This window comes from Haemaphysalis longicornis, unplaced genomic scaffold, assembly GCF_048455015.1.
Source record: "Haemaphysalis longicornis isolate Haplotype H1 unplaced genomic scaffold, Haemaphysalis longicornis Haplotype H1 scaffold_4, whole genome shotgun sequence".
Classification (NCBI taxonomy): Eukaryota; Metazoa; Arthropoda; class Arachnida; order Ixodida; family Ixodidae; genus Haemaphysalis; species Haemaphysalis longicornis.
Window position 1 is genome coordinate 160,098,770 of NW_027526361.1, and position 24,035 is coordinate 160,122,804.

Consider the following 24,035-nt stretch of genomic DNA (forward strand, 5'->3'; position numbering starts at 1 on the left):
GCTGAGTGGCTGATAGGTGGTCATGCAGTGTTTTGGTTCTCTTTCGATTCTCTTTGCCTTTCCGCGCACTAAACTTGTTATGGTGACGTCTGTAAACTAACTGCATGTTTAGGGCACTTAAAAAAAAAAACAGCTGCGTCTTGGTAGAGCGCTCTAACGCCAACAAGAGCTGCCTGGGGAGGAGGTTCTGCGCGCGTCTTGGCCGCTCTTGCGGGCGTCGGCGACGGCAGCAGCATATCACCGCTGTCACCTTCGAACACGTCAGCACAAGTGAATTCTATTTATTGTCGCCTCGTTTAGTCTTGATATTGGCACTGTAAGAGGTTGGTTCGTTTTGCAGCGCAGACAATAAATGCGGCTTTGCTTCTAATATGTACGTCGTAGAAAAATGTTTCGGGGATGTGATAACCCAACAGCTGACAAAAACTTGTGCCTTTTATGGGAATATAAGCCATGCGGAAATGTTAAGTACACTCAAAGGCTGTGCATTGTCAGATATGTGCCCACTCATGCCTTATAGTAAGAACCAAGATATATGTTAATGAAACCACGGGAAAATGAATGGTCGGCAAGTCAGGAATAAATATAATAGTCGTACGGGAATGAAAAAAAAAAACCGAGTGCAGCTTCTGAAATGCTAAAGACGTTTGTTTGAGCAAGGTAGTATTCACCAGACCAACTAGATGCGAAATGCACTGATATTTCGCTAGACATGGGGGGGGGGGAGAGAGGAGGACGCTCAACTATCCTTGTTTACAAATGCGGAGCGAAATCAACGACTGAACGTTTTAGTAATCACACACACAAGCTGCGTGTTCACTTTTCGTTTGTTTTTTGCCTTCAACGAACGACTGATCACTCGGCGAACGCATTTTTTGAAGAATACAGGGTGGGCAGTTCACAAGCGATACGAGATGTCGTTGGAAGAGTTTATCGATTGATTGCAGGGTTTAACGCGCTGACGCAACGGAGATGATGAGGCACGCTGTAGTGGAGGGCTCCGGATTAATTTTGACCACCTGGAGATCCTTAACGTGCACCGAAATCTCGTACACACGGGCTTGTTGGAAGAGTGTCGTATCTGATAAGGGTCTCTGATTTCGGTTTATGCTAGATTCTGCAGTCTCCCTGTGTCATATGACGATGTTTCGAAGAAGAGTTTGGTCACAGACGCGGATTACTCTATAAGCCCATCTTCGCGCTTCTCGTGGAGGATAAATGTAACAGATGAATCTTTGCGAGCGCTCACATCTGGACAAGACGACCCATCATTAAATTTGTCGTCGTGTGCTGACTCCGGAGTGTAATTTTGCATTATTCATCGTACTTCTTTGGTACAGTGTTTGTGAAATTTATGCCGCATTGGCTTGTTCATGGTACTGATCAATATCTGATATGTGATATTGGCAGGCGTAACTTACGTGCTGTCAGGTATGAGTGCTCCGCTGGATTTTGTAAGTGCACAAAGTCGATTTACATCATAGTGTGTATACGGCCGCATACGGAGACACTGCCACTAAATTTCAGGGCAGCGGAATTGCAATCAGCTGCATGCATATGCTGGCTTCGGGACGCCGGCCTGTGACACACGCCCGGCGCTCATATAGATCTCACTAAGATCGCGTCATAAACGTTCATACTCTCGTGAACACACCACGCTTGCAAACAGAGTGCCTGCTCCACGTTATTCGGTATTTCGAGCGCGGACAAGCGGTAAATCGCTGTCTTGAACGAGCCAAAAAGCAACGGCGACAGGGCGGAACGGGCCGGGGACTCCCGCGCCTGCTTTCGAAACGGGCCGCTAGGGGGATTTCAGTGGCGCCCCTACAGGCCGCGCTCGAGGCGTATAGGTCGAGGTTCTTCGGTCACGATTATAGGTCGACCCTCAATTTTTAAGCACATTTTCGGAAAAAAAAGGTCGACCTATATTCGAATAAATACGGTACTCGCTCAGTCATACGTCCTTCGACTGCGGCACGAGCAACGTCAGGTGCGATCACGCATTGCCGGCTGTTTCACTGAACACGGCTACCACAGAAACGGGAGGATTTCGGCTTCCTTGTAGCTCGTAAACGTGTGAATGCATAGTGAAGAAAGCAAATCCCCAAAACCGCTTCGCTTAAGAATCCAATTGTCATGCCAAGTTCAAGCCAAAAAGGGTGTCTTCCCATGAACCCCCACGATGACATGGCTTACGAGGCGCAGTTTCCTCTCTAGTATACTTACTAAGAAACTCTGTGTGCTGTACCACAAGTTGCAGATGGCTTGCTGTACCACTCCAATGTGTGACGACCGTCCCCTGGTCACCCACCTGCCATCAAACATCACATAAATGCTTGGCGGCTGAGCAAGGTCCCTGTACAAGAGCCCTTGATGACACACACGCTATCTGCTTCAGAGGCTGCTGCAGTGTCCTTGCAAACCTGAACCACTTTTCTCAAGTGCACTTGGAACGTCTTGTGGTGTAGGCCTCTGTGGGATAAGTTCATCCTAGCACAAAAAACCGACAGAGCAGTCACCCCCTTTTCGATGCTTTGAATACCTTTCAAAGCCTTCATGTTCACCTCGAAAGGAGTGATGTTGCCAGATCTTTCGGTCCTTGGTCACGAAAAACGCTCCACGCGATGTTTCGTAAACCGAGCACGTCACCTTGAACCGGCGAGACCAATCTGTTAGCCGTCTCAAATCCAGCGCCGCTAGACCACGCTTCCCGCACTCGACGTGCACAAAAAAGGTCTTTCAGCATTGCCATATCTCATCATCATTATTATCATCATCATCGTCGTCATCATCATCATCACCAGCCTATCTACGCCCACTGCAGGGCACAGGCCTCTCCCATTAATCTCCAATTACCCCGGTCCTGTGCTAACTGTGACCAATTTATCCCCGCAAACTTCTTGATCTCATCTGCCCATCTAACTTTCTGCCGCCCCTGCCAGGCTTGCCTTCTCTAGGGATCCACTCTGTTACCCTCAATGACCAACGGGCTCAGCGAAAACCACAGCATGGCTATTCAAGGTGGGCCTCGTGCGATTGCCTCTGTGTTCGTCATGTGCAGTGATAGGGGATGTACACCACTACATAATGTGTTGCCGAGCGGACTGCAATGCTTTCAGCTATTCGAAAGCTGGCAGCCCCACGCAGCACTCTGGACCACATCGTCTTTCCAAGGGGACATTGGATGTTGCGCAGAGACGTGTCACACCTTCTCCCAAGCTTCCTTCAGAAGACGGAGCTGGCAAACTCATGCTGAAAGGACACTGCCGTTGGCTAATTAGGAGGAGCTTGGGCGGAGCAATTGCCAGCATATCCAGCCAGGCTAACCCCGCCTGATCCCACACAACAACTACCACTACCACTACCAACGGTTATCTTGCCTTCGCATTACATGCCCTGCCCACGTCCATTTCTTCTTAATTTCTACTACAGTAGAATCTCGATGATACGAATCTCGCGGGACCACGAAAAATATTCGTATCATCCGAAATTCGTATGAACCAACACAGACCAAAAAATTGAGCGCTGAAAAAAGTTTTCGTTTATTTCTTTTCTTACTTTCACGTGAACAAAATCCATGATTTTTTCTGCTTTTTTTAAACCCCCACGTCACAAAGCAGTCCTTTCTGGAGCGCGTAACGCTTCGCCTAGCTTCGCGCTTGTCTCCTCACTCCCGGTGTCCAAGCTCGCTACACGCCGCATCAGTCAAGCGTGAACCGCATGGTGCGTTTTTGCACGCGATTCGCACGCCTCGGCTTTGCGCGCGCTGTATTTTCAAGGCCGCATTGACGATTTTGCGCCCGCGGTATCTCCTACCTCGGTCAGAAAAAGACGCTGACGACTTGCGAAACGCTCGGGACAGCCCACTGGCTCCGCCCGAGATGTTTAGGCTTAGCACTTCGGCAGATATTTTATAGGCGCTTTCACTAGCGGCGCGGATGGTGTTTTATAGTACCGTTTTCGCCAACGTTATCAGCTCCTTTACTGCACAAGACACTTCGTGTCTGCCTTGAGCGGCATTTTAAAGAGCGGCTAGAAGCAGCCGCTCAAGCGGCCGTGCCACTTCGCGGCCGAAGCCGCCGCCATGTTGCCGCCGCCGGCCGCGGCACGCGCAGCGTGCGAGAGGTTTCGCGGCGCGCATGGGGCGTGCGGGGTGTGCGGGGCGCGTTTTCGCGAGCAGAAAACAGCCCGGCCGTTTCTGGAGAAAGAAGAGTGACAAATGGGGAGAGAGAGCCGTCACTTGCTTGTTCGGCAGTCGAGCGCCTCGCCGGCTCGTTCGTATCATCCGCCGGGCCGCGCAGGTCCGTTCGTAACAGCCGAAATTTTTCCCATTGCAAACAATGCAATTTTGCCGGGACTTTTCAGAAATTCGTATCATCCCGAAATTCGTATCACCCAGAATCGTATCATCGAGATTCTACTGTATTATGTCCTTAAAGGGAGACTGAAGTGAATTTGTCAAGCTCCCGGTTTTGCTTGCACTGCGTAGACTGGCTCAAATTACCACACTTTTCATCGTTTATCTGGTTGATAAGTCGTTAATTATTTTATAAAGCGGGAAAGAAGAAAAACTACCATGCGCAGTCTGTGGCGGCCGCACCACCTAAAGCTGTGACGTCGCGAGGAGATGGCACCGTGATTGGACGATGTCCGAGGTTAGCATTCAAACAAGTTTCGGTTTCAGTTCTGTTAAACAACATGTTTGACATCCGACAGCATCGTTGGATGGGCATTCTCGATATCTCAGTAATCGTCGTACCGCGCTTCCGCCATGTTGTCGGCTGTAAAATGCCCAAGATAAGCCTCCCAGGACGGCTTGGAATCGTAGAGATCACTAGCCGAGGCCAAGGCAGTGGATGAACGCCCTCCACGTCACCGCAGACGCTCAAATGCCGTGCGCTTTTCCCGCTTATTCGGAGCTTGCCTCACTCATGCTTGTATCGTTTTTACGATACAGGTGTCTTCGCACCAGGCCAAGGGTGTGCTGATTCAGGCCTGTGCCCACTGCCCGCAAGCAGTCGGTTCGGTGCTTGTGGCAAAAGCATGCTGAGAACTCACTAGCGCATCAGTGTCAGTCTGCGCGTGTTCTGCGAACTCGCTCGTGGAGCAGTGAACGTGAAAGCCCAAAAGTGGTGAACTCAGTTTAGCAAACATTGGCCGCAAACAAAAAAAATCAACTTACAAAAAAAAAAAAACTTGAATATTCAAAGCGCAAACGACACGAGGACGAAGAAAGAAGACGAGACAATGCGCATTGTCTCGTCTTCTTTTCTTCGTCCTCGTGTCGTTTGCGCTTTGAATATTCAAGTATGATATACCAACTCGCCCAAAACTTCACCTTGTTAAAAAAAAAAAAAAAAGCTTGTACCCTCGGGGATTCGAACTTGCGACTTGCAAAACAATAACCCTAGCGCTTCAGACCACTCGGCCACGAGCCAGCCCTGCCGACGTTGGGTATATAAGGTATATAATGTACATTCAGTTTACCCTTTTATTTAGTTTCAGCATTTCAATTACCTTAGGTGACTATTTGTTGTATAGCACTCGTACAGTAAGCGTCGTCCAAATTTCTACAATATCTCACGTCTAGAAATTGCATTTCTTAGACGGAAAAACCTTCGCAGATGTTTAGTCGCGCTGCTGACCGCAGTTTCAAAAAGCAGGGTGTGAAATGATGAATCGGGACGTTCCGGAAAACTCCCTGCCCTCTTGCAGTGTATAGTTAGATAGCAGCAGCAGCAGCAAAAAAAGAAAAGAATGAGTCGTGTTTGGAAATTGACGCACAGGACGCAGAAGTAGGCGTAGTGCATAGCGCTCACTTTTTTTTTTTACTAGTGTCCACGGAGCAAGAATACTTTCTCCATGACAGTAGCCCACGAATCGTCAGACACCGGAAGCGATGCTATTGCAGGTGGTTGCAGTTAACAGCAATGATCATAATCGATGCCTTCAACCATAGAAGGCAGGGCGGGGAAGTTAGGGCAGTCTGAATATGAACGAATGGCGTAGAGGATCAGAACCATCCTTTACTGGAACTAATCATGCCTAGCTTCTCAACGACGTTTTTTTTTATTGTAGGTTTCCTGTTCTAAAAAAAATCAAAGCCCTTTCGTCATGTTTGGAACGCGAAGATTTTTCCTGCCACAAACTGACTCCAATGAAAGTCCAGTCGCATGAGGGATTTGTCCACGTCGCCTGCCCATAACGGCAGCCGGCTATGTGCTGACTGACCCATAAAGTGCGCTGAGCGCATTTTCCCTGTGGTGCCCCGCGACAGAGGGCGGGATTTTATCGCACTGCCGGAGCAAGCCCTGTTGCACCTCCTCAATAATTCTTGCTCCGTGCCTCTCCCATTATTCTCCAATTACCCCGCTCCTGTGCTAACTGCGACTAATATATCCCCGCAAACTTCTTGGTCTCATCTGCCCATCTAACCTTCTGCCGCCCCTGCCAGGCTTGCCTTCTCTGGGGGTTCACCCTGTTACCCTCAATGACCAACGGTTATCATGCCTTCGCATTGCATGCCCTGCCCACGTTTATTTACTCTCCTTGATTTTCTCTAATGCGTCCTTAACACGCGTTTGTTCCCTGTCCCAGACCACCCTCTTCTTGTCCCCTTAATGTTGCACCTATCATCTACCAAAGGGGTGTCAGTGGAGCTTCAATTAATGACTGTCTGGTAGTAATGCCAGTTGTTGGGTTAGTCGTCACTTTTTCTCATAGCCGCTAATGCATGCCAGCGTTTGCCGAAAGTAGAACGCATCTTACTTTTGCAGTGTGTGCTTGCACAGACAGAGGGCACCACTGCCACGGCTGCTCGTGCCAAGGGAAATAAAGCCTCGGGGCCAGTTGCCCGTTACCCGGCGTGGTGGGTTCCTGGTTAGCCGGGCGCGTGCTTGGGGAAGTACGCCCCGCAACAACTTTCACTCTTCTAGCGGTGAAATTTGAGCCAACTAAGATGAATCGCTGCGTGCATCAGTGCGGGGTCCGGTCAGTCACTTGTGTCCATCGGCCCCGTGCGTGCCTTCGCCTCTCTGCCAGCTCCCTTCACGAGGGATTAATCTGAGGGAGAAACCCGGGGAAAATGTTGTGTAGTGTGAAAGGTCGGCCATTTATGAAGGAAATAAACTTGGGCTAGGTTTTGGCATCCCATTTACATGCGCGTTGTGAGCCCTTCACTCTGCTTTCCTCGCTGCTCTTCTCGCACAAGAAGGTGTGTGGTTGAGTGGCCCGACCATGCTGCCCGTTCCCCTGTCGCAGAGCGGTGTCGGCAGGAGACCGGGGACGAGTGCGACCCCGCCCTGCTCACCAGTGGCGTCACCGAGGCGCTGGACCGGGGGTGAGTAGTCGCTGTGCTGCCCACCTTTGCCCCTGCTTGCTCGACGCTGTCTTCGTGGGCCGGGTGTCCCAGGGTCAGTTTTTTGCTGCGGGGCATTTCTCCTCTTTGTAGTACGCAAGGCAACGGTGGCAGTGTGGGCGAGAGGTTCCAGCCACTGGAGCCAGCTAACTGGTTGGCCAGTGCTGAAGCACAAGCTGTTTGCCTGTAAGCCCGCCACGAGCACTGGTCTCACCACCCCTGCTGTGTGGTTTGACATTGGCAACATTCAACCAAATATGCTGTTGGGCTAGTTGGTGCATGCTGCTTCAAACGCTTGTCGCTCTTCATTTTTTTCTGTCGTGGTTTTGTAGCGCTGTTTTTCTTGGAGCAGTTTGTCAGTGCGCTGATTGTGGCGTCCTCCCTGCCGCCCTTGCACAAAACCTGGCCCTGAGGGAGTGCTTGTCCACCCCCCCCCCCCCCCCTCTTCCCCACTGCCCAGGGCCGGCCGCAGGGGCCCCTCGACAGCCGTGGGCCGCTCCGAGAGCTTCCGCCAGAGGGTGAGTGCCTCGCTCTCTTCAGGGGGGCTCTCCGTGGGCAGCCGCAGTCTGGTGGGAGCGCCCCTTTCGCTTGCCCCCTTTCATGTCCCGAGGACGTTACAGAAAGGAGTGGGGCTTAACATCGACAGAAGGGGGGGCAAACAGTGGAACTGGAGCAGTGCTTGGTGGGCGTGAAGGTTCCCGTCTCTGCTCATTTGGGAAATGAACGAGCTGGCTGGGTGGGTTCTGACCGCCATCAAACGCACACAGTCTGTGCTTTCTGTTCACGGCCGTTCGGCATTGGTGCTATGCCCTCTCGAGGTGCACCCTCTCTTCCAGCCCATCCCAACACTGCCACCATGGAGCCTGTCCACTGAGCTGTGTCTTTTACTCCCTTCGCCTGATTATAGTGCTTGTGCTCACTCACCTTGAGCTGGGATTTACCATGTTTACTTGCATAGTCTCACTTTTCTTCCCCCCCCCGCCCAAACAATTGACACAAGATTAGATGCACCATTCTTACGCAGTGCATATTTTTTTGTGCAAAAATTTTGAGTACTGAAAGCACAGGCAAGTTGTGGGTTGGTATTCTTACAGTAGCGGTCATGAGCACGACCAAAAAGAAAAGTTGATTACGGTGTACTTTGATCTTAGGCTTAAGGACCCCTCGCTTTATTCCAAGTCTGTTGTATCTTCACCGTCATTGCCGCAAGATTCATTGTCTGAACGGGCATCTTTTCAGTCCACACAGAAAGTCGTGTTCTGTGCTGTTGAGTGCGCTAGATATGCCGGCCTTCTTGAGGCTCTGGGCCTCACTGGAAATAGTGCTCTGACCTTCCAGGACCGATGCACCTCTGCGGTCGGTCTTTTCATTTTGCCGCTTGACTTCAGGTCTTGTTGATCCACCAGTGTGGGTACAGTCCTTGCACGTTGTCCGTGAATGGCCTGTTCAAGGACACGTCAAGAGGTTGTTAACAGTGTCCGTGCATAGCTCTGCAAGTTCCGCACGGCCGCTGCCAATGAGGCGGCCTCAGAAACTGCCCAACGCCAGAAGCGCTGCTGGCCTTTGCCCTTACGCCGTCACCCAGCCACGCGCCTGTAAGTGCCACGGGGAAAGGCTCCCCTCGGCAGCATCTGCCGTTTCAGTATGACGCAAGGGGGCCGCTTGTGGGTGTCTGGTGTCACTGCAAGCATGGTGGTGCGCCCTGCATCTCTGCCCGAGACATTTTGGCTGCCTCGAATCACAAGAAAGAAACGCTGTCAGGGTTTGATAATTTTGCCGCTGCTATTTAAGGTAGCAATGATGGTGCCTCCCGAAATTCTCGATAGCATAGAAGGTACGAGACGTGCGATGTACGCGGATGACATCACGGCATTGATAAAAAGAGGCTCACTGGGGTGCACTCAAACCTCCTTTCAACGTAACGGGCTATAACGAAATAATGGATATGGCGAAGTGAGTGAAATTCCCCTTGAAATCCCTATAGAGAACAATGCATTTGAAACCTCGCTGTAACAAAGTAAAATTGACCTGTCAATGAATGTAACAAACTATATTTTAGCGCTTCATCCCGTTGTCTTTCTTGTCCTAGTTTTGTTTTTGCGCTGTTTCCCATTATATTAGTCTACCCCCCCCCCCCAAAAAAAAACCGCCCTCTGTGGGTGAAGCATCATCCTGTGGATTTCGACACTCGTTTGGCGTGGCTGTTTTAAAATTCCTGCGTCAACCTCACAGCCATGTGCAGCCACGCCACGCACGCCCAAGCGAGCCTGCTTCCTTGCTCCGCTAGCGGGGTGGACCAGGTGGGCGTGCGGGCCATGTGATGACAGTGAGAAGCGGCGCCGCAAGGTCGTTTCCCTCAACGCCAATGCCGACGTGGTCACCAGGGAGGAGCCGACCGACGATGCTGTGAAGGAGTTTCAGCACTCCGGATGCTCCGTCTCTTCCATTCGTACCATGTAACGGCATCAACGTGGTGGCCACCACTGAAAAAGAAGTCTTTCGCTTGCGATTCCGAAAACCCGCCGCGGTGGCTCAGTGGCTGAGGCGTTGCATTTCTGAGCACGAGGACGCAGGTTTGATTCCCCCGGGCCACAGTGGCCGCTTTTCTGATGGAGGCGAAAAGCAAAAACGGCTGTGTGTTCCAGATTTAAGTGCAGATTAAAGATCCCCAGGTGGTCAAAATTAATCCGCAGCCCTCCGCTACGGCGCGCCTCATTGTGTCGGCGCGTCAAACCCTACCATCAAATTATCATGTCCGGAACAAAGGAGCATTACCGACTTTTTTTCTGGCTATGTCTAGTGGACAATAAAATAGGCAGTGTGCACATTGAGCAAGCAAACGATTTGTGTTCTATTCAATTTCCGTCGAATGCATGGTAGCATAGCGGCACAGTGGGCCGTGAGTTGGTTTCCCTCTTAGCATGCTTGGAGTTGTGTGCCCCACTGAGCATTCATTGCCGTAAACTGTTATAGTTGATGTAATGAAATAAGGGATTTGATGGAATTTTGATGATAATGGAAATTGAATGGAATGGAAATGAATCAACTTCATTGCAATGAGGTTTGAGTGTATATCGAAAAACAGTTGCAAAAAGCAGTGCATGCAATCCTGGTGTATGCTTCAAAAGGAGGGACGACCTGTTCGCCGCTAAAATCCGAGCTCCCAGTCGTCACCAAACATGGCAAAAATGAGGCTCAGGAGCAACTGGAAGTCTACATAAACGGCGTGCTTGTCGCCCAAAGACCTCACATTAGGGTTCTGGGAGTGACCATTCAGAACAACGGCTAAGCTAACCTAACAACTGGCAAACTCGTGAATCAGTGCGTCACCAATAGGCACAGGGGTCTTAGAGAGGAGGACGCCTTGCGAATCAAAGAGGCGCTGATCCATTCCAGATTGTTGCACCATCTACCGCATCGAAATCCAAGTAAAACACAACTGGAAATCATTCTACACAAAGCACGCAAAGCAGTGCTACGCACTCCTGCCTAGATGTCAACGCAAGCGTTGGAAGGCACGGGCGCCACGAACACACTCGATGAATAGAATGCTGTGCGCAAAATCGGCCAGCTTTAGCGGCTCCAGGATTCCGAACAGGGCATCCAGATTTTGAGAAGCCTCGGGTATGAAGTGAGAGCAGAGGAATATCAGCGCAAGATGCAGCTTGCTGCAAAGACCAGAGCAAGGAGCACCACAAGGCACCACGACTGGAGAGCACTGCGCACAAAGGCCCTCCTAAAAAGTATTGAAAAAACAGGTCTGGATACTGGCATACTGTATATGGACGCCAGTTTCTCCAGCGGAACAGTTGTCAACAGGGCATTGGAGCTTGTCACAGCAGCCACAGAAAAGAAACTGCAAAGAGCAGCCGAACTTGACCCAAGAGCCATTGAAAGCTGCACACAGAAAGACTGTGCAAGACCTTGAGCGACTTGCAAGCGGCGTGTCGCTAGCTCATTCACAACCAGCTGGATCCGCCTCTTTCACAGTGCTACTGCGCATGCGCATGGCCCTGGCGGAGGAGGCCGGAAGCAGTCTGGCTGGGGCACTGCCGGTCTTCTCCGTGCTGATTCCACTGCTGTCTGCGGCCGGGTTCGGCCCCCATCGAGGAAACAAAATTCAGTGCGTTTTACAAGTGCAACTGTCACAAAAGTGAACAAATAGAAGCTCTCTGCCACGGCACCATGCATGAACGCCCCATTCTACGTCCTGTCGCCGTCACACCAGGCATTCGCACCGCCAGTGACGATCACCTGCTGGCACGCCAAATCCAGAGATCGCCTTGTCATTTTTTCAAATTTTTCAAAAACATGGCTGGGTCATGGAAACTGAGACGGTTAATAGACCCTATGCAAAATGCGCCCCGCCATCTCACGTCGACTCCGGTAACTAGGTCCGCCATTTTGGTACGGTCGTTTGAAATCGAAACCAATTAGCAAAACATAGAAGGCGGGCATTGACCGCTCTTGGTGATGGACTACAATGCCGGAGCATTGATTCGTGCCGCAGTGCACGCAATGGGGAAATACCGGTCCAAATGGAGAAAAGGTACGTGTAGTTCCACGCTTTTGAACGAACTTTCTGACGCGAACTATGCCGGCGCGAGCAACCTTTGTGACACGCTGGGCGCGGTGCTCTGGGAGCGAATATTTGCCGTTGGTTCGCTAAGCGCGGGATTCCGTAGTCGCTGTCCGGGTGAAAAATACAGCTGCGTTGGAGTTCTTTGGTCTAGCCTTTGTATTCTAAATGGAGCCTGGGTGTGCGCCGCCTATTCATGCGACTGACAGCGGCGCTCGACCGGGAAAACAGTACCACACGTTGCCAAAGTTAGGCTGTTTCTTTACTCGTCCCTGTGGTTCTGCGTCCACTTCATTTCATTGTTAAATGGTACCGCTTAGCCCCTACATGAGCCTTTATCTTACCTAGGGCTGTAAACAAACTTTTCTTGCCGCACTACGCCGTCACGGCGCGGCTGAAAATTTCCTCTGTGGCGGGCGCGCGCGGTATGGGAGCGTGTTGTTGGTTTCTTTTACGTTGCATTTACCCGCGTGTCATTGCAGAAGTGGCGTACACTGTTTTATTATGATCTATCGGTGGAAAATTCGAGCTTTTGCACTTGGTTCCCGATTTGCAGGGCTGAAAGGTTTGTTGTTACGTCAAGTTAACTTGGTGCCCATTGTCATTTCAGCCACGATGTATTTACTGTCGATATTTTGCGACTAAAATACACACTCACTCCTCTAGTTTGTCACATGCTGCATGCATGCCTCCGACCTAATGATAGTGGCCATTGATGTAGGTAGCTGAGACAATTTTCAAGTTTCATTCAAAAAAAGAAAACGGCCAGAGTTGCATCAGGCTGCCGCTTGAGTGTGAAAATCCCAGTAAATTAAACTACTTCGCTGATTTATAGCGCGTGCAGTATAGCAAACTGTGGATATAAATGGAACAAAGGGAAGCATTCGTGCACCCCTGCATGCCGCGGTCTAGTAAACACGACGTTGCCCAGCCTCTGCGTGCTCGCGAGATGACCACGGCGAAATGTGGCATGAATGCTTGCTGGTAGCCCATAGGTGACCCTTCAGGTGCCATGCCAGTCCTTCTTTCTGTCACTGTGGGGGGTGAGGCTAGCACAACTGGGGCAAAAAACCCATTCCCAAGGCTACCAAGTTTTTTCCCAGGCTCCTGCACGGCACTTTGTTGCTGCTCGCATTGCTCCTGTACTCGACGTGCATCGAATAGACGCATTGGCAAGGGAAGGGAGGGGCCATTTTCTCGCGGGCTTCTCCAGTGAATGTCTTGGCCACTCTCTGGCTTGATGTCTCGGACGTCTCCACTGTTGTGGCAGCTCAGTGCACGCAAGCTCCGGTGGCGCCTCTTAAAACCTTCGGCTTGCAAGAGGGCGAGTAGGTGCACAGCAGCCAGGATGTGACTCCATGCTCCACTGCAACCCGCCGGGCACTCGCACGATACCTCCACAATCGCCCCACTGTCCGTCTCAAAGGTGAGGCACACAACATAGGGCCGGCCACTTTTCTTCTGGGAGCGAAAGCAGCTGCTGAGCACATGGATGAGGCCCAACCTGCAAGAACAGAGAGAGTAACAGTAAATAGCACTCAGGGAAGAACAGTACTAGTCCGCTACAGTTTATGGTAAAGGGACAGAGCAGAAAGAAGTGGCCGCAAGGAACAGTCTCAAAATGACCAGATTTTGTGTCTTGCTTAACACTGTTGCAAGGGAAATAATCTACACCTCAAACAGCAATGATGTCAAAATTGTTTGTCAAGTTCGAGCGTGCAAGTATCTCTGCATGCTTTGTTCATGCATTTTCAAGAGAAGGAAGTTTAACATTTAAAAACCTCACCGTGGGTAATGATACCAGTACCCACATAATCGTGTTCGTCATAACTTAAGCAAGCAATAATATGATTATCTGGAACTCACTTCCATAACCTTTCGAAATAAACAGGTAAACATTCCTGCTATACCGATGACCCATAGAATTTTAAAAAAATCTTCTAGTTCAGTGAGTTCGAGCTAACGAGGTTTTACTCTATTATCTATTCGTGCACACCAAAAACATGCGCTTTAGAAACAAACACAACCACCCCACCACCAAAAAAGGAGAAGAAAGACACAAACAGATTTTTGCGGCAGAACATGCGCAATAAATATTGAAAACACACAAAAAAAGAAAATTCAAGGCGTATGAGCACTTTTGTGGTTGACTTCGCCGCAAAGCGCGATTGCTTTGCGGCAAACGCGCGGGCGGACGACCGTCACGGAAAACGGCCGCAGCCTTTCCGTAAACATCTTCGCCAAAAATCATCCCATCAATTCGATGTACAGCATTTTAAAATACCTAATCCACCCACTAGCGGTACGGTCTGGCGATTGTCGCGTTCCTTTTTCGGGGTTACTGCAACAAGGTCGCCGCTATGCATTTGCATGGTAAACAACGGTGAACAAAGTGCTATACAAATGCTCATGCCGGTTAACTCGCGTCAAGTAAAAAAACAAAGAAGGGTTTACTTACTGCGAGTCGCACGTGTTTTTCCGCACCGATGAAGGTGAGCAATGCGCCTTGGTGGCTAGGCGGCATGCCCTGCTCCGCTGCCGCTCGGATGGGTCTTTGGCGCGGCACACCGAGTGGTATGAGTCTTCAGACACAGTCGGCAGCGCAGACAAGTCCTTCGTCCACAATCCGCGGTCGGGAGCAGGAAAACACCGTCCAGTTTGAGCCCTTCCGTGTTACCGTCACCTACTCTTCCACAGTAAGCAATACGAGACTTCCCGATCGGCGCCCGTACCAATATGGCCGACGGTCTCGTTTACATCAGTGTTGCTAGATCACCAAGCAATTTCGCATAAGGTCTATTACTTGTATCTCCCAACTGACTGCCAACTGCTGGCACAGCCCTACGCGCGGGCTAGACGATGCTATAAGTTCTCTGCATGGTCTAAAGGATCTATTGTCCGTAGTGCTAACAGAAGATGGAAGAATGAATTGAACAGGAAGTCAGTACATGGAGGTGCTAGCCAAGATTCGGAGCAGCAATCATAGGATGGTTAGGTGTATAATAAAGCGGAATCTCAAAAAAAGAAAGAGGGGACACTAACGGGACGTAGCAAACCCACCATGGAGTCGGGTAGAGCCAGGATGCAGGAGCTGAAATGACCCTTCAGAACAAATTCGCGCTTTTAATTGATGAGAACAAAGACAGTGTTGACACGCTGAATAACAATCTAACAACAGCAGTCACGAACCCTGCAGTAGCTGTGGGAGAAGCAGCATGCAGGAAGCAAACTGGAAAACTAACACCGAAAACGAAGGAACTTATTTCCAAATGTAAGAACATTTCATGTAAAGTTTCATGTAAGAACATGAAATTGTGAGTACAGTGGATCAGATTGAATTAACAGGGCTGTCGAAATTAGCAGATGTAAAACAAACAACATGTGTGCGTACAACATAGCAGTGATCGAGGAAGCACTGGAAATCGGAGGAAGCTAGCTATCAGCAAAGTCAGTGTACGCACTGAAAGACGAGTTTATGCACAACATTCACGAGATCATAAAAGTAGCGGAATGATTCTACACCAGCCTATATTCATGTGACGTTACACCAGGGGAAACAACTAAGAGTACAGGCTTAGCTCACAAAGTCCCACTAATACCAAAGACGAAATTGAAAAGGCTCTCGAGAGCATGAAAAGAGGAAAAGCTGCAGGTGACAACGACATAACCATTTGCCTTTTGGAGGAGGGAGAAGATGTCGTTGTGGAAAAGCTTGCTAAACTAATCTCAGAATGCATAAGGACTCTAGATTGCCAATAGCCTGGAATAATGCCAACATAGTTCTGATTCACAAAAAGGGGGACACCAAGACCTTGAGAATTGCAGACCAAGCAGCCTGTCAGTTGTGTACAAGCTGTTTGCCAAAGTACTAGTTAAGTGCATAAGTGACAGCCTAGATTTCCAACAACCCAAGGATCAGGCTGGGTTTAGAAAAGGATACCCTACAATGAATCACATCATGTCATCAATCAAGTAATAGAAAAATCCACAGAGTATAATAAACCTGTTGACATGACATTTATATTCTATGAAAAAGCATTTGAGTCAATAGACAACACAACAGTATTGGAAGCATTAAAGAACCAAGGAATGGAGGAAACCAACGTAAGGCTCCTAGACCAAATATATGAGGGATGTACAGGCGGGATAGTCCTTCACAAGCAAACCAAAAGGTTCCCGAACCTAATAGGAACTATGACAGGAAGATCCCATCTCACCAGAATCGTTCACAGCATGTCTGGAGGGCCTTGAGGAAGCTTGACTGGGAAAATGCAGGTCTATGAATAAACGGGGAATACTTGAGCCATTTCAGGTTTGCAGACCACGTGGTCTTGCTCAATGAGTCTGCCGAACACGTGCAAAAATGCTTGGACTACAATCACAAAGTGGGGCCATCGAACAAAAAATAAATATGAATAAATCTGAAGTAATGATGTAACAAACATGCTGCATGCACCCTACTCAGCGTAGGTAACAAAACACTTGAACAAGTTGACGAATATAACTACCTTGGACAGGTGGTCAGTGCCGATTCCAACCATGAAAAAGAAATCCGGTGCAGAATAGGAATAAGTTGAGGTGCACTCAGCAAGTACTCACAAATAATGAAAAGTAAGCTACCTCTATTCCTAAAAAGAAAGTTTTATCAAATGCACTCTACCGGCGATGTCAAACTGAACGCTGTCCAACGGGCCATGAAGCGAGTAATGATACGAGTAACACTTAGGGTCCTAGACAGGGTAATGACAGAGGAACACTTCGCATCCTAGATCAGGGAGCAAACTCGAGTAGACAAAAGTGCATTGAAAATGAAACACCGACAGGTCAAATGCATTGAAAATGCTCATGGAAGATGCAGAACTTCAGACTTTTCTGCTGCAGCAAGAAATCGTCTCTGAAAGAGTCAAAGGTGTTCCATTTGTTATTGCACATCAGCTGTTGTGCCTTTTTAATACTGTGTTTTCTTCTAAAGGATCCTTACGAGCAACGGATTATAATCAAGTATAGTGTGTTCTACAGTTATGCAAGTGCCCTGTCCTTTTTTTACCACTGGATGGCTCGCTATCTGTATTTAGAGTGTTAGTTGAGCAGGTATGTCAGTCAGGGATCACGCTTAGAATTGTCAGGCAAAACCTGGAAAAGTCAGGGAATTTAGAAATGTAGAATTGGTAGACACCCTGAATACGTTTTCGCCGGGGAGTTTTGCAAATTCGTATCACAACGAAATTCGCATCAACCGAATTCGTATCACCGAGATTCCCCTAGTGTGAAACTGTATCTGGCTTGTGAAGGACCCAACATCCCCATGCTCGAGGGGTAGCCACCGTCATAGAAGAAGTACAGGCGTCTGAACACCGACAGGTCAGCCACAGCCGTGCCGCTCCGCCTGATTATCAGCTGTACAAGGCGGGACAGTTGGTGCCCGCCGGCGCGTCGGCCCGCGAGGTGACGTCACACGCGGCGCGGGAAAGCGCGCTGGTCGGAACGCGGCGCTCGCGGGAGGAGGAAAGTGAGGTCCCTGAAAGAACTAAGGTAGCGCCAACTGCTCCCTCCTTCTCCGCTGCCCTCCTCTTTTTTCTCTCCCCTCACCCGCGGCGCCGCCGTCCCTTTAACTCCGCGGCGGGGGCGCCATATTTGTTGGCCACTTGAGAGCAGACGCCCTCGCTACGCTTCAGGGCGCTCGCTGCAGTTTGCTCTTGTTTTCGCGCCGAAATCGCTCTTTGGTAGCATTTATAGGATTTCTAGAGCCCCGTTTTACCAACAGGCACTGAGTGATAGTGTTTTGTTTTATATTTTTGTCTACATGGGGATATTTGCGGGCCGGATGCCGCTGGCGCATACGCACAGCGCGGTTTTTGTTTACGTGTGCGGCATTCTGTAACACCTCAGGATAGCTCGTGAATGCGAAAGGATCGAGCGTGGACATTTCAAACTGCTCTGTTACGGTAGTTCCGTTCTTGCATTCGCGCGACTGTGGTCGTGCAATCACTGCACAGAGGTCTTGCGCACGGTTCGCGGCAGTATACAGTGCGCTTCATTCGCAAATGCCGTAGTTCGAGCGCTGCGCTGGCGTCCTTGCACTCGCCTTTCTTGCGATAATTGTGTATCCTCAGCGGCGTTCACTCTGCGCCCGCTTTTACTAAGGACCTACAGCCTACCTTAATTACGCGCAGTTTAGAGTGATTTGCCGTTTTTGTAGAAATGTTTCCTTCACCTTCATGTCGTTATAGGCTGCTGTGAGTAGACTGAAAACATACACATGCTGTTGTGCGTGTGTGCACGTACAGCGACGTGAAAAGCCCCTGCTTCCCCGACTTCGCAGCCGGATACACTAAACTACACTCGCGGCCGTACGTTCATGTGCGAACCTAGTGAAAAACGCAGACTTGTAATTCTGGGAATACGCGCCAGAGAAGACTGCGATCAATCGATCGGGTAAACTGAAATTACAGTCCCTCTAGGTACAAATTATGTAACTAGTTACTGCAGTTAATTAATCATGCAATACGTTTTTTCACCGGGCGCGGTCGTTTACAGCCGTTATTAATGGAGGCGCCTGGACAGAATTGTTTTGTGCTGGGATATATCCTGGCAGATTTGTACATTGCACTAACACAGGGATACACCCGAAAGAAATTCGAAAGAGGACCAATGTCACGATGATTATCAAGAGAAAACAATAAATCACAAAAATGAATTGGTGCCAGCAAATAGATATTTTATTGGAACAAACGTCCGTAATGACGTCGTGCAGATGGCTTGTGCTGCTGACGTGGCTTCCCGTGAGAAAAAATGTTGGGAGTGGCATTTGGGTTTAGTTTTTTTAACGCCAAGCTTCTCCAATATCCGTTGCTCAAATTGATCCGTGAAATAATCCTATTGAGAAGGGAAAAGAAATGTCGCCACCGAGTTTGAGATGCGCCACAAACACTCCGCAAATATAGGCAATAATGCATTGCAGAAGGGAGTTAGTGACTGTTCTACCGTAGCATGGTCAAATTCGTGTTCGCGCATCTGCTCAGTGCCGCGTCCGCTCAACTCGCTACACTAAACCCGTTTAGCAAGCGCTTTGCTGGACAAAAATACGTCTGCTGAAAATAATATAGTCGCCCAGTGTGTTTTGGTTCAAATCGCAATGACTGGATACGCTGCGCCATTGACTACTAAGATGAAGTAAGCGCGCACACTGCAAATGTACGGCATCACGTGTAATGCAAACGTAAGTCGTAATTAACGTTCCTCTGTGCATACACGGAAGAAAGGGCGTACAGCCGTTACGGTGCGAATATGCATTTGAAGTGCTCATTCAAACGTGCGCGAATTTAATAAAGCGATAACAGAAATTGCGCATCAAACGTACGTCAACGGCGCGGTCACTATATTAGCTGACCTTAAATTGTTTTACCTAGCCGCAATTTTTTTTTTTCTCGCAACAGCCTCAATTTGCGCCGCACCGACCAAGCCCATATTACGCAGCAAATCACTCCGATGTCATAACAACGGGATTATAATACCACCCGGGTAGCTAACACACAAAACATGACTTCACGCCAAAAAGAGCGTACACGCACTCGGAACGCACACGATACATGGTCAGACGCAAGCTGCCGTCGGCCAAAACAAGCATGAATTCAGGTGAACAATTCTCGCGTCACGAAACCCTTACGACAACTGACTGAACATGCTACGCCGCTGATATTGATGCTGGAAGTTAAGCGCGCACATGACAAATACACGGCCTCTTATCCAAACCAAAGCTTACGACGGGACGAACTCGGCGCTGCGCGCAATGCCTACTCAGAACAAAGCGTGGACGACGGTCGCGAAGGGAATACGCATTTCTTCGTAAGTGACCGCTCAAGCTCGCGCAGAATTTAACAGAGCAAGAACAAGCATTCAGAAACTTACCTCGCAAAAGAGTGATGGTAGCGTCGGCCTGAAGTATGCCCGTTCAAATCTATGCAACCAAACTCTTCTCCTTTCTGCGTCGCGTTTCCCGGACGGAATAACGAAGTCTTGTGCCCTGCCTGACGATATTCGCGCTGCCTAAGGCACAACACATCGACACCGAGAAGCAACCTAAAACGACACCGGTGCGACATTTTTTCGAAGCGAGCAGCTAATTCCGGTACTGAAGCACGGTGGCGACGGTGGCTCGGAAGCCAGCAATGGCGTCGCAGCGGCGGCGTTGCGCAATGTCCCAGCCGGCGAGGCATCGGCGAGGCGACCCGGCGGCGGAGCAAAAAAAACAAAACCACGTGACTTTTCCCTTGGCCAATGGCGCGCGGCGTTCGCCGGCGAAAAAGAAAATGGCAAAAAACGAAGTAAGAGAGGAGCGCGGGCGAGGGCGAAAGGCGGCGAGATCTAAAGATGGCGCTACCTTAGTAATTTTAGGGACCTTAGAGGAAAGGGGATCTAGCGGATCCACACAAGGCGAAATTGCTTCTGCTGCTTTATTTTCGCATTTAGCGTTGTGGTCAGCCCAAACACTGCAGTCCCCGTCATGCTTGCTGCGCTGATTCGCTGAAAAGGGCCTCGCAGTCTTGTGTTCCTCATATTTTGTGCCCCGTATGCATATCGTCGTCCGCGTGCCGATGGCTTGCAGACTAGCGGAGGGGTAGTAGTGGGGTGTGACGACTAGTACGCGTTCTCGACAGTCGGATCATGGTCGGATAGCGTAATTTGTGAGTGGGTGAATAGAGAGTTTTAGCAGTACGTTCGTTACGTTCGTTACGTTGCTACCGGGTTTACCGGGACCCGACTGCGCATGCGCGCGTACGTACCGGGTTCTTTCCGTAGAGTGAGACGGAAAACGTGTTTTAGCACTCCGTAGCGTCGTACCGTTCGTTCCGTGTGACGGCTGATTAGCCGAGTAGTTGCAAAAATCCGCACGCTAAAAATACGTAAATAAACAACGCAGTTTCCCCTAAAGCATTGCAAATCTAAAATAAATCGCGCTCGGCCGGACGCATTGTGAGGCAGGGGCTGCGGTGGCGGCGACGGCACCAGAGCGAGCGCAGGTGACGACATGGTCGCGCGCCGTTCACGTGGAGGAATGGCCTTGGCCTTGCCCGATTGAAGCGCTAGACACATGTACAATTGGTACACGCGATTCGTGTGCGACTGATCGTTACGACTGTCACCACGACTAGTCGTACGCGTGAATTTGAGACACATGGCCCGATGCGGGTGTGCGATGCCTCGTCGGCGCCGCTCCGCCCACTGTTTTTGCACCATGGTCAACTACGACGATCGCTGAGCTGAATTTGTAGATTCCGCGGGTTTGTACGCAAGAAATGGATAAAGCAGGCAATCGTGAAGCGTTTTCTGCATCGGAAACAGTCCGCGCACACGCCGGTCGCGCCTGCCAGCTCGGCACACTCAGCGGCTCGAACCGGCGCAGACCACGGTAGCAACCGCTTGTCGCTGTTCTTCCAAATCAATCTGATCACTAAAACGAAGTTCCACCTGCGAGAAAGTAGGTGTTAGTGTGGTGAAAAATTGTGCTAGGGATTGTTCTCGGGGCTTATTTTAAAAGCGGCGATCAGATATATCTGCCGCGATGCAAGCATATGCTGACCGGCCATGGATGCCGCGGCGCGCGGTGCGGCGAGTGGCCGAGAGATGGCGATACCTGCCTCGGAAGCATCGAAACAGGCTACGCAGATGTCTCGGTCACCGGTCGCTCACGGCAGTTGTAGCTCAAATAAAGTTTCACATGCGAGAAAGGGGATGATAGTGAGGTGAAACGTTGTGTTACGGAGTGTCATTCGCAGTTGCACAGATAGCGGCGATCAAATATTCGCCAGGACGCTAAGCCTAAAGTTTCTAACACCCGAGCAAGCCGGTTGCGGGCTCCGGATACGGTAACACGGAAGCAGAGCGCCGGGAGAGGCGCCGGCCGCGTACGGAACAAATGGCGCATGCGCAGTCGGGTCCCGGTAAACCCGGTAGCAACGTAACGAACGGAGCATACGTACTGCCAGAGTCCTTCAATGCTTTACTGGTCACGAAACTGCTCCGTAACTCAATGGGAGAGCTTCATATGCTGCGTTTGGCCGCCGTGCGGTGGCGCCACCCTCTCACTGAGGCCACTCCTCGAGCGGCGTTGCGCTGGCTCGAACGGCGGAGCCGCGGCGAGTTGTGTTTGTTTTGTGCGGGAAAAAAATGTAACGTGCATATCGCGCTCTCGTGATGCGACTTAAGTAGTTCAACGACGATGCCGAACATGTGTTGCGTCCCGGGATGTCGCTCCTTGTACAACGATACCACAGAAAATGTTTCCTTGTTCTGTTGACCGAGCGACGGGCAGCTGCGTGAGAATTAAAGGGGCGCCATTCCAAGGCAGGCAACGGGAGATTTCAGCTTCGATAATAAGTGAGCGACAGTGTGTGGAAATGCACTGTGTGTGAGAATGGAAAAAGCAATGTACCATTTTGAGAGCATCGTGGACCTAGAATTGTACAAGGCTAACTTAAAGCCGGATTTTTGTCATATAAGTCAGGTTGTAGCGGTGCTTCATTACCTGTTTGCAAACTTGTATTACCTTGCGCTCAGGCTCGCGTGTAAAAAAGCTTTTGGACGTCCTTGGGCTTTTACTTTTCATATTTCCGCGAATTATCCCTTAGGGTTTGTTTTGTTTGTTCTGTAACCGCGCTTGGGCGATTCCGGTTTCTTATCTCGCGTTTCAACCGGAGCGCCCGTTTGCTCTGTCGTACGTCCAGTCGGGCAATATTACTTGATATGGAAAGGGTGCCACCTTGTCGCTAACTTGATTTTTTGTTTCTTCCACATTCTCGATCCTATTTCCATGAATCTGAAATTAATAACGTTCCGAGAGTAATGCATGCATAGCAAACGCCGCGCAACTCATTTTATCGACGTTCATCTGTGCACGTCACACTGCGGACTGCTTCTTCGACGTTTGTGTTTCATTCTAGTCTTTTGTAGTTCAGGAGATCGCTAGCTCGCTGCGTTCAGAAAAGCTTTGCTTCGTTCTTGGCTACGTGGAAATATTCTGTTTCCTCCGTGTGCTGCACATCGCAGCGCGAAAAAATAAATTTTTGTACGCTGGACCACGCTCTTTTGTCTCCCTTCGTAACATTGTATTTTTTTGTTGCGTGTGATAAAATCAGTTTTATTGTTCTTTTTTCGATTCCTGTTTTTGCAAGTATTGCAAAGCGTGGATGCAGAAAGACACATGGTGCAACATATATCTCTTCGTGTTCTGATCCTTCGTGTTTCTTCAGCGTTTTTAGATGTTCTCAAGTATGTACCCACTCATCGTAACGACAATACTATTGGGCTACCTCTTTTAGCGTTCTGTGCAACTCACTAGCAATCAACGGATTCATTAAGCGTAGTCTGAACGACGCGTACTTCGTTTCTTTCAGTTTTTTTATTGTATTACCGATAGGCCCGCAGCAGTCCGTGACTACAGCTACCGTATATGTGGTAATTACAACTTTGCTTTAAGAAAAGAAGCAAAATAGATTTTAAAATCGGTAAACACGACGGCGCAGCGCTTGTGCCAGAGCACACAGAAGCCGTTGCCGTTCGCGGTAATTTACTTCGTTGCCGTTCTACGGTAATTTACTTCGAAAAATAAAACTCCATTGAAGGCAGGTGATATACACAATGACTGGACTATTCATCGCTAACTACTACTACTACTACAAAAAAAACACTTAATCAGCGCGCAGACACCAAAATCAGCAAGCGTTTGCACGCCAAGAGCTGGCCAATACGCCGCACGCGCGGCGGCTGGATGACCTTCGTGCGGCGGTGGCGCCTGTAGTGGCGCGCGCGGTCCCTATATGAAACGAGCGCCGAAGTTTCGTGACCAGTAAAGCATTGAAGGACTCTGGTACTGCTAAAACTCTCTAATGAGTGCGTGCGTGTGTCAGTGCGTGCGCGCGTGTTCACGTGAGTGCGTCTGCGTGCGTGCGCGTGTTCAAATGCGTTGGTGTGTGTGTGTGTGTGCGTGCATGTGCGTGGATGTGGGTGTTCCTGCTTGTGTGTGTCCGATGACTCATTCTCCCCGTTATTTCGTATAAACCTTCGACGCGACTTGTTTCAGTGCCCGGTGCGGGCGCATCA

At 49.8% G+C, this 24,035-nt stretch overlaps 1 protein-coding gene across 7 annotated transcripts in view; it reads left to right on the plus strand.

Moving 5' to 3' along the window:
• Positions 1–24,035, plus strand: part of LOC144179475 (rho guanine nucleotide exchange factor 11-like) — a 207,175-nt gene that overhangs the window by 85,765 nt on the left and 97,375 nt on the right. For all 7 annotated transcript variants that reach the window (XM_077707850.1, XM_077707847.1, XM_077707844.1 and 4 more), the window contains 2 exons: positions 7,261–7,339; positions 7,818–7,875. In XM_077707850.1, the coding sequence (XP_077563976.1) occupies positions 7,261–7,339; positions 7,818–7,875 (137 nt within the window). The remainder of the gene's footprint in view (positions 1–7,260; positions 7,340–7,817; positions 7,876–24,035) is intronic.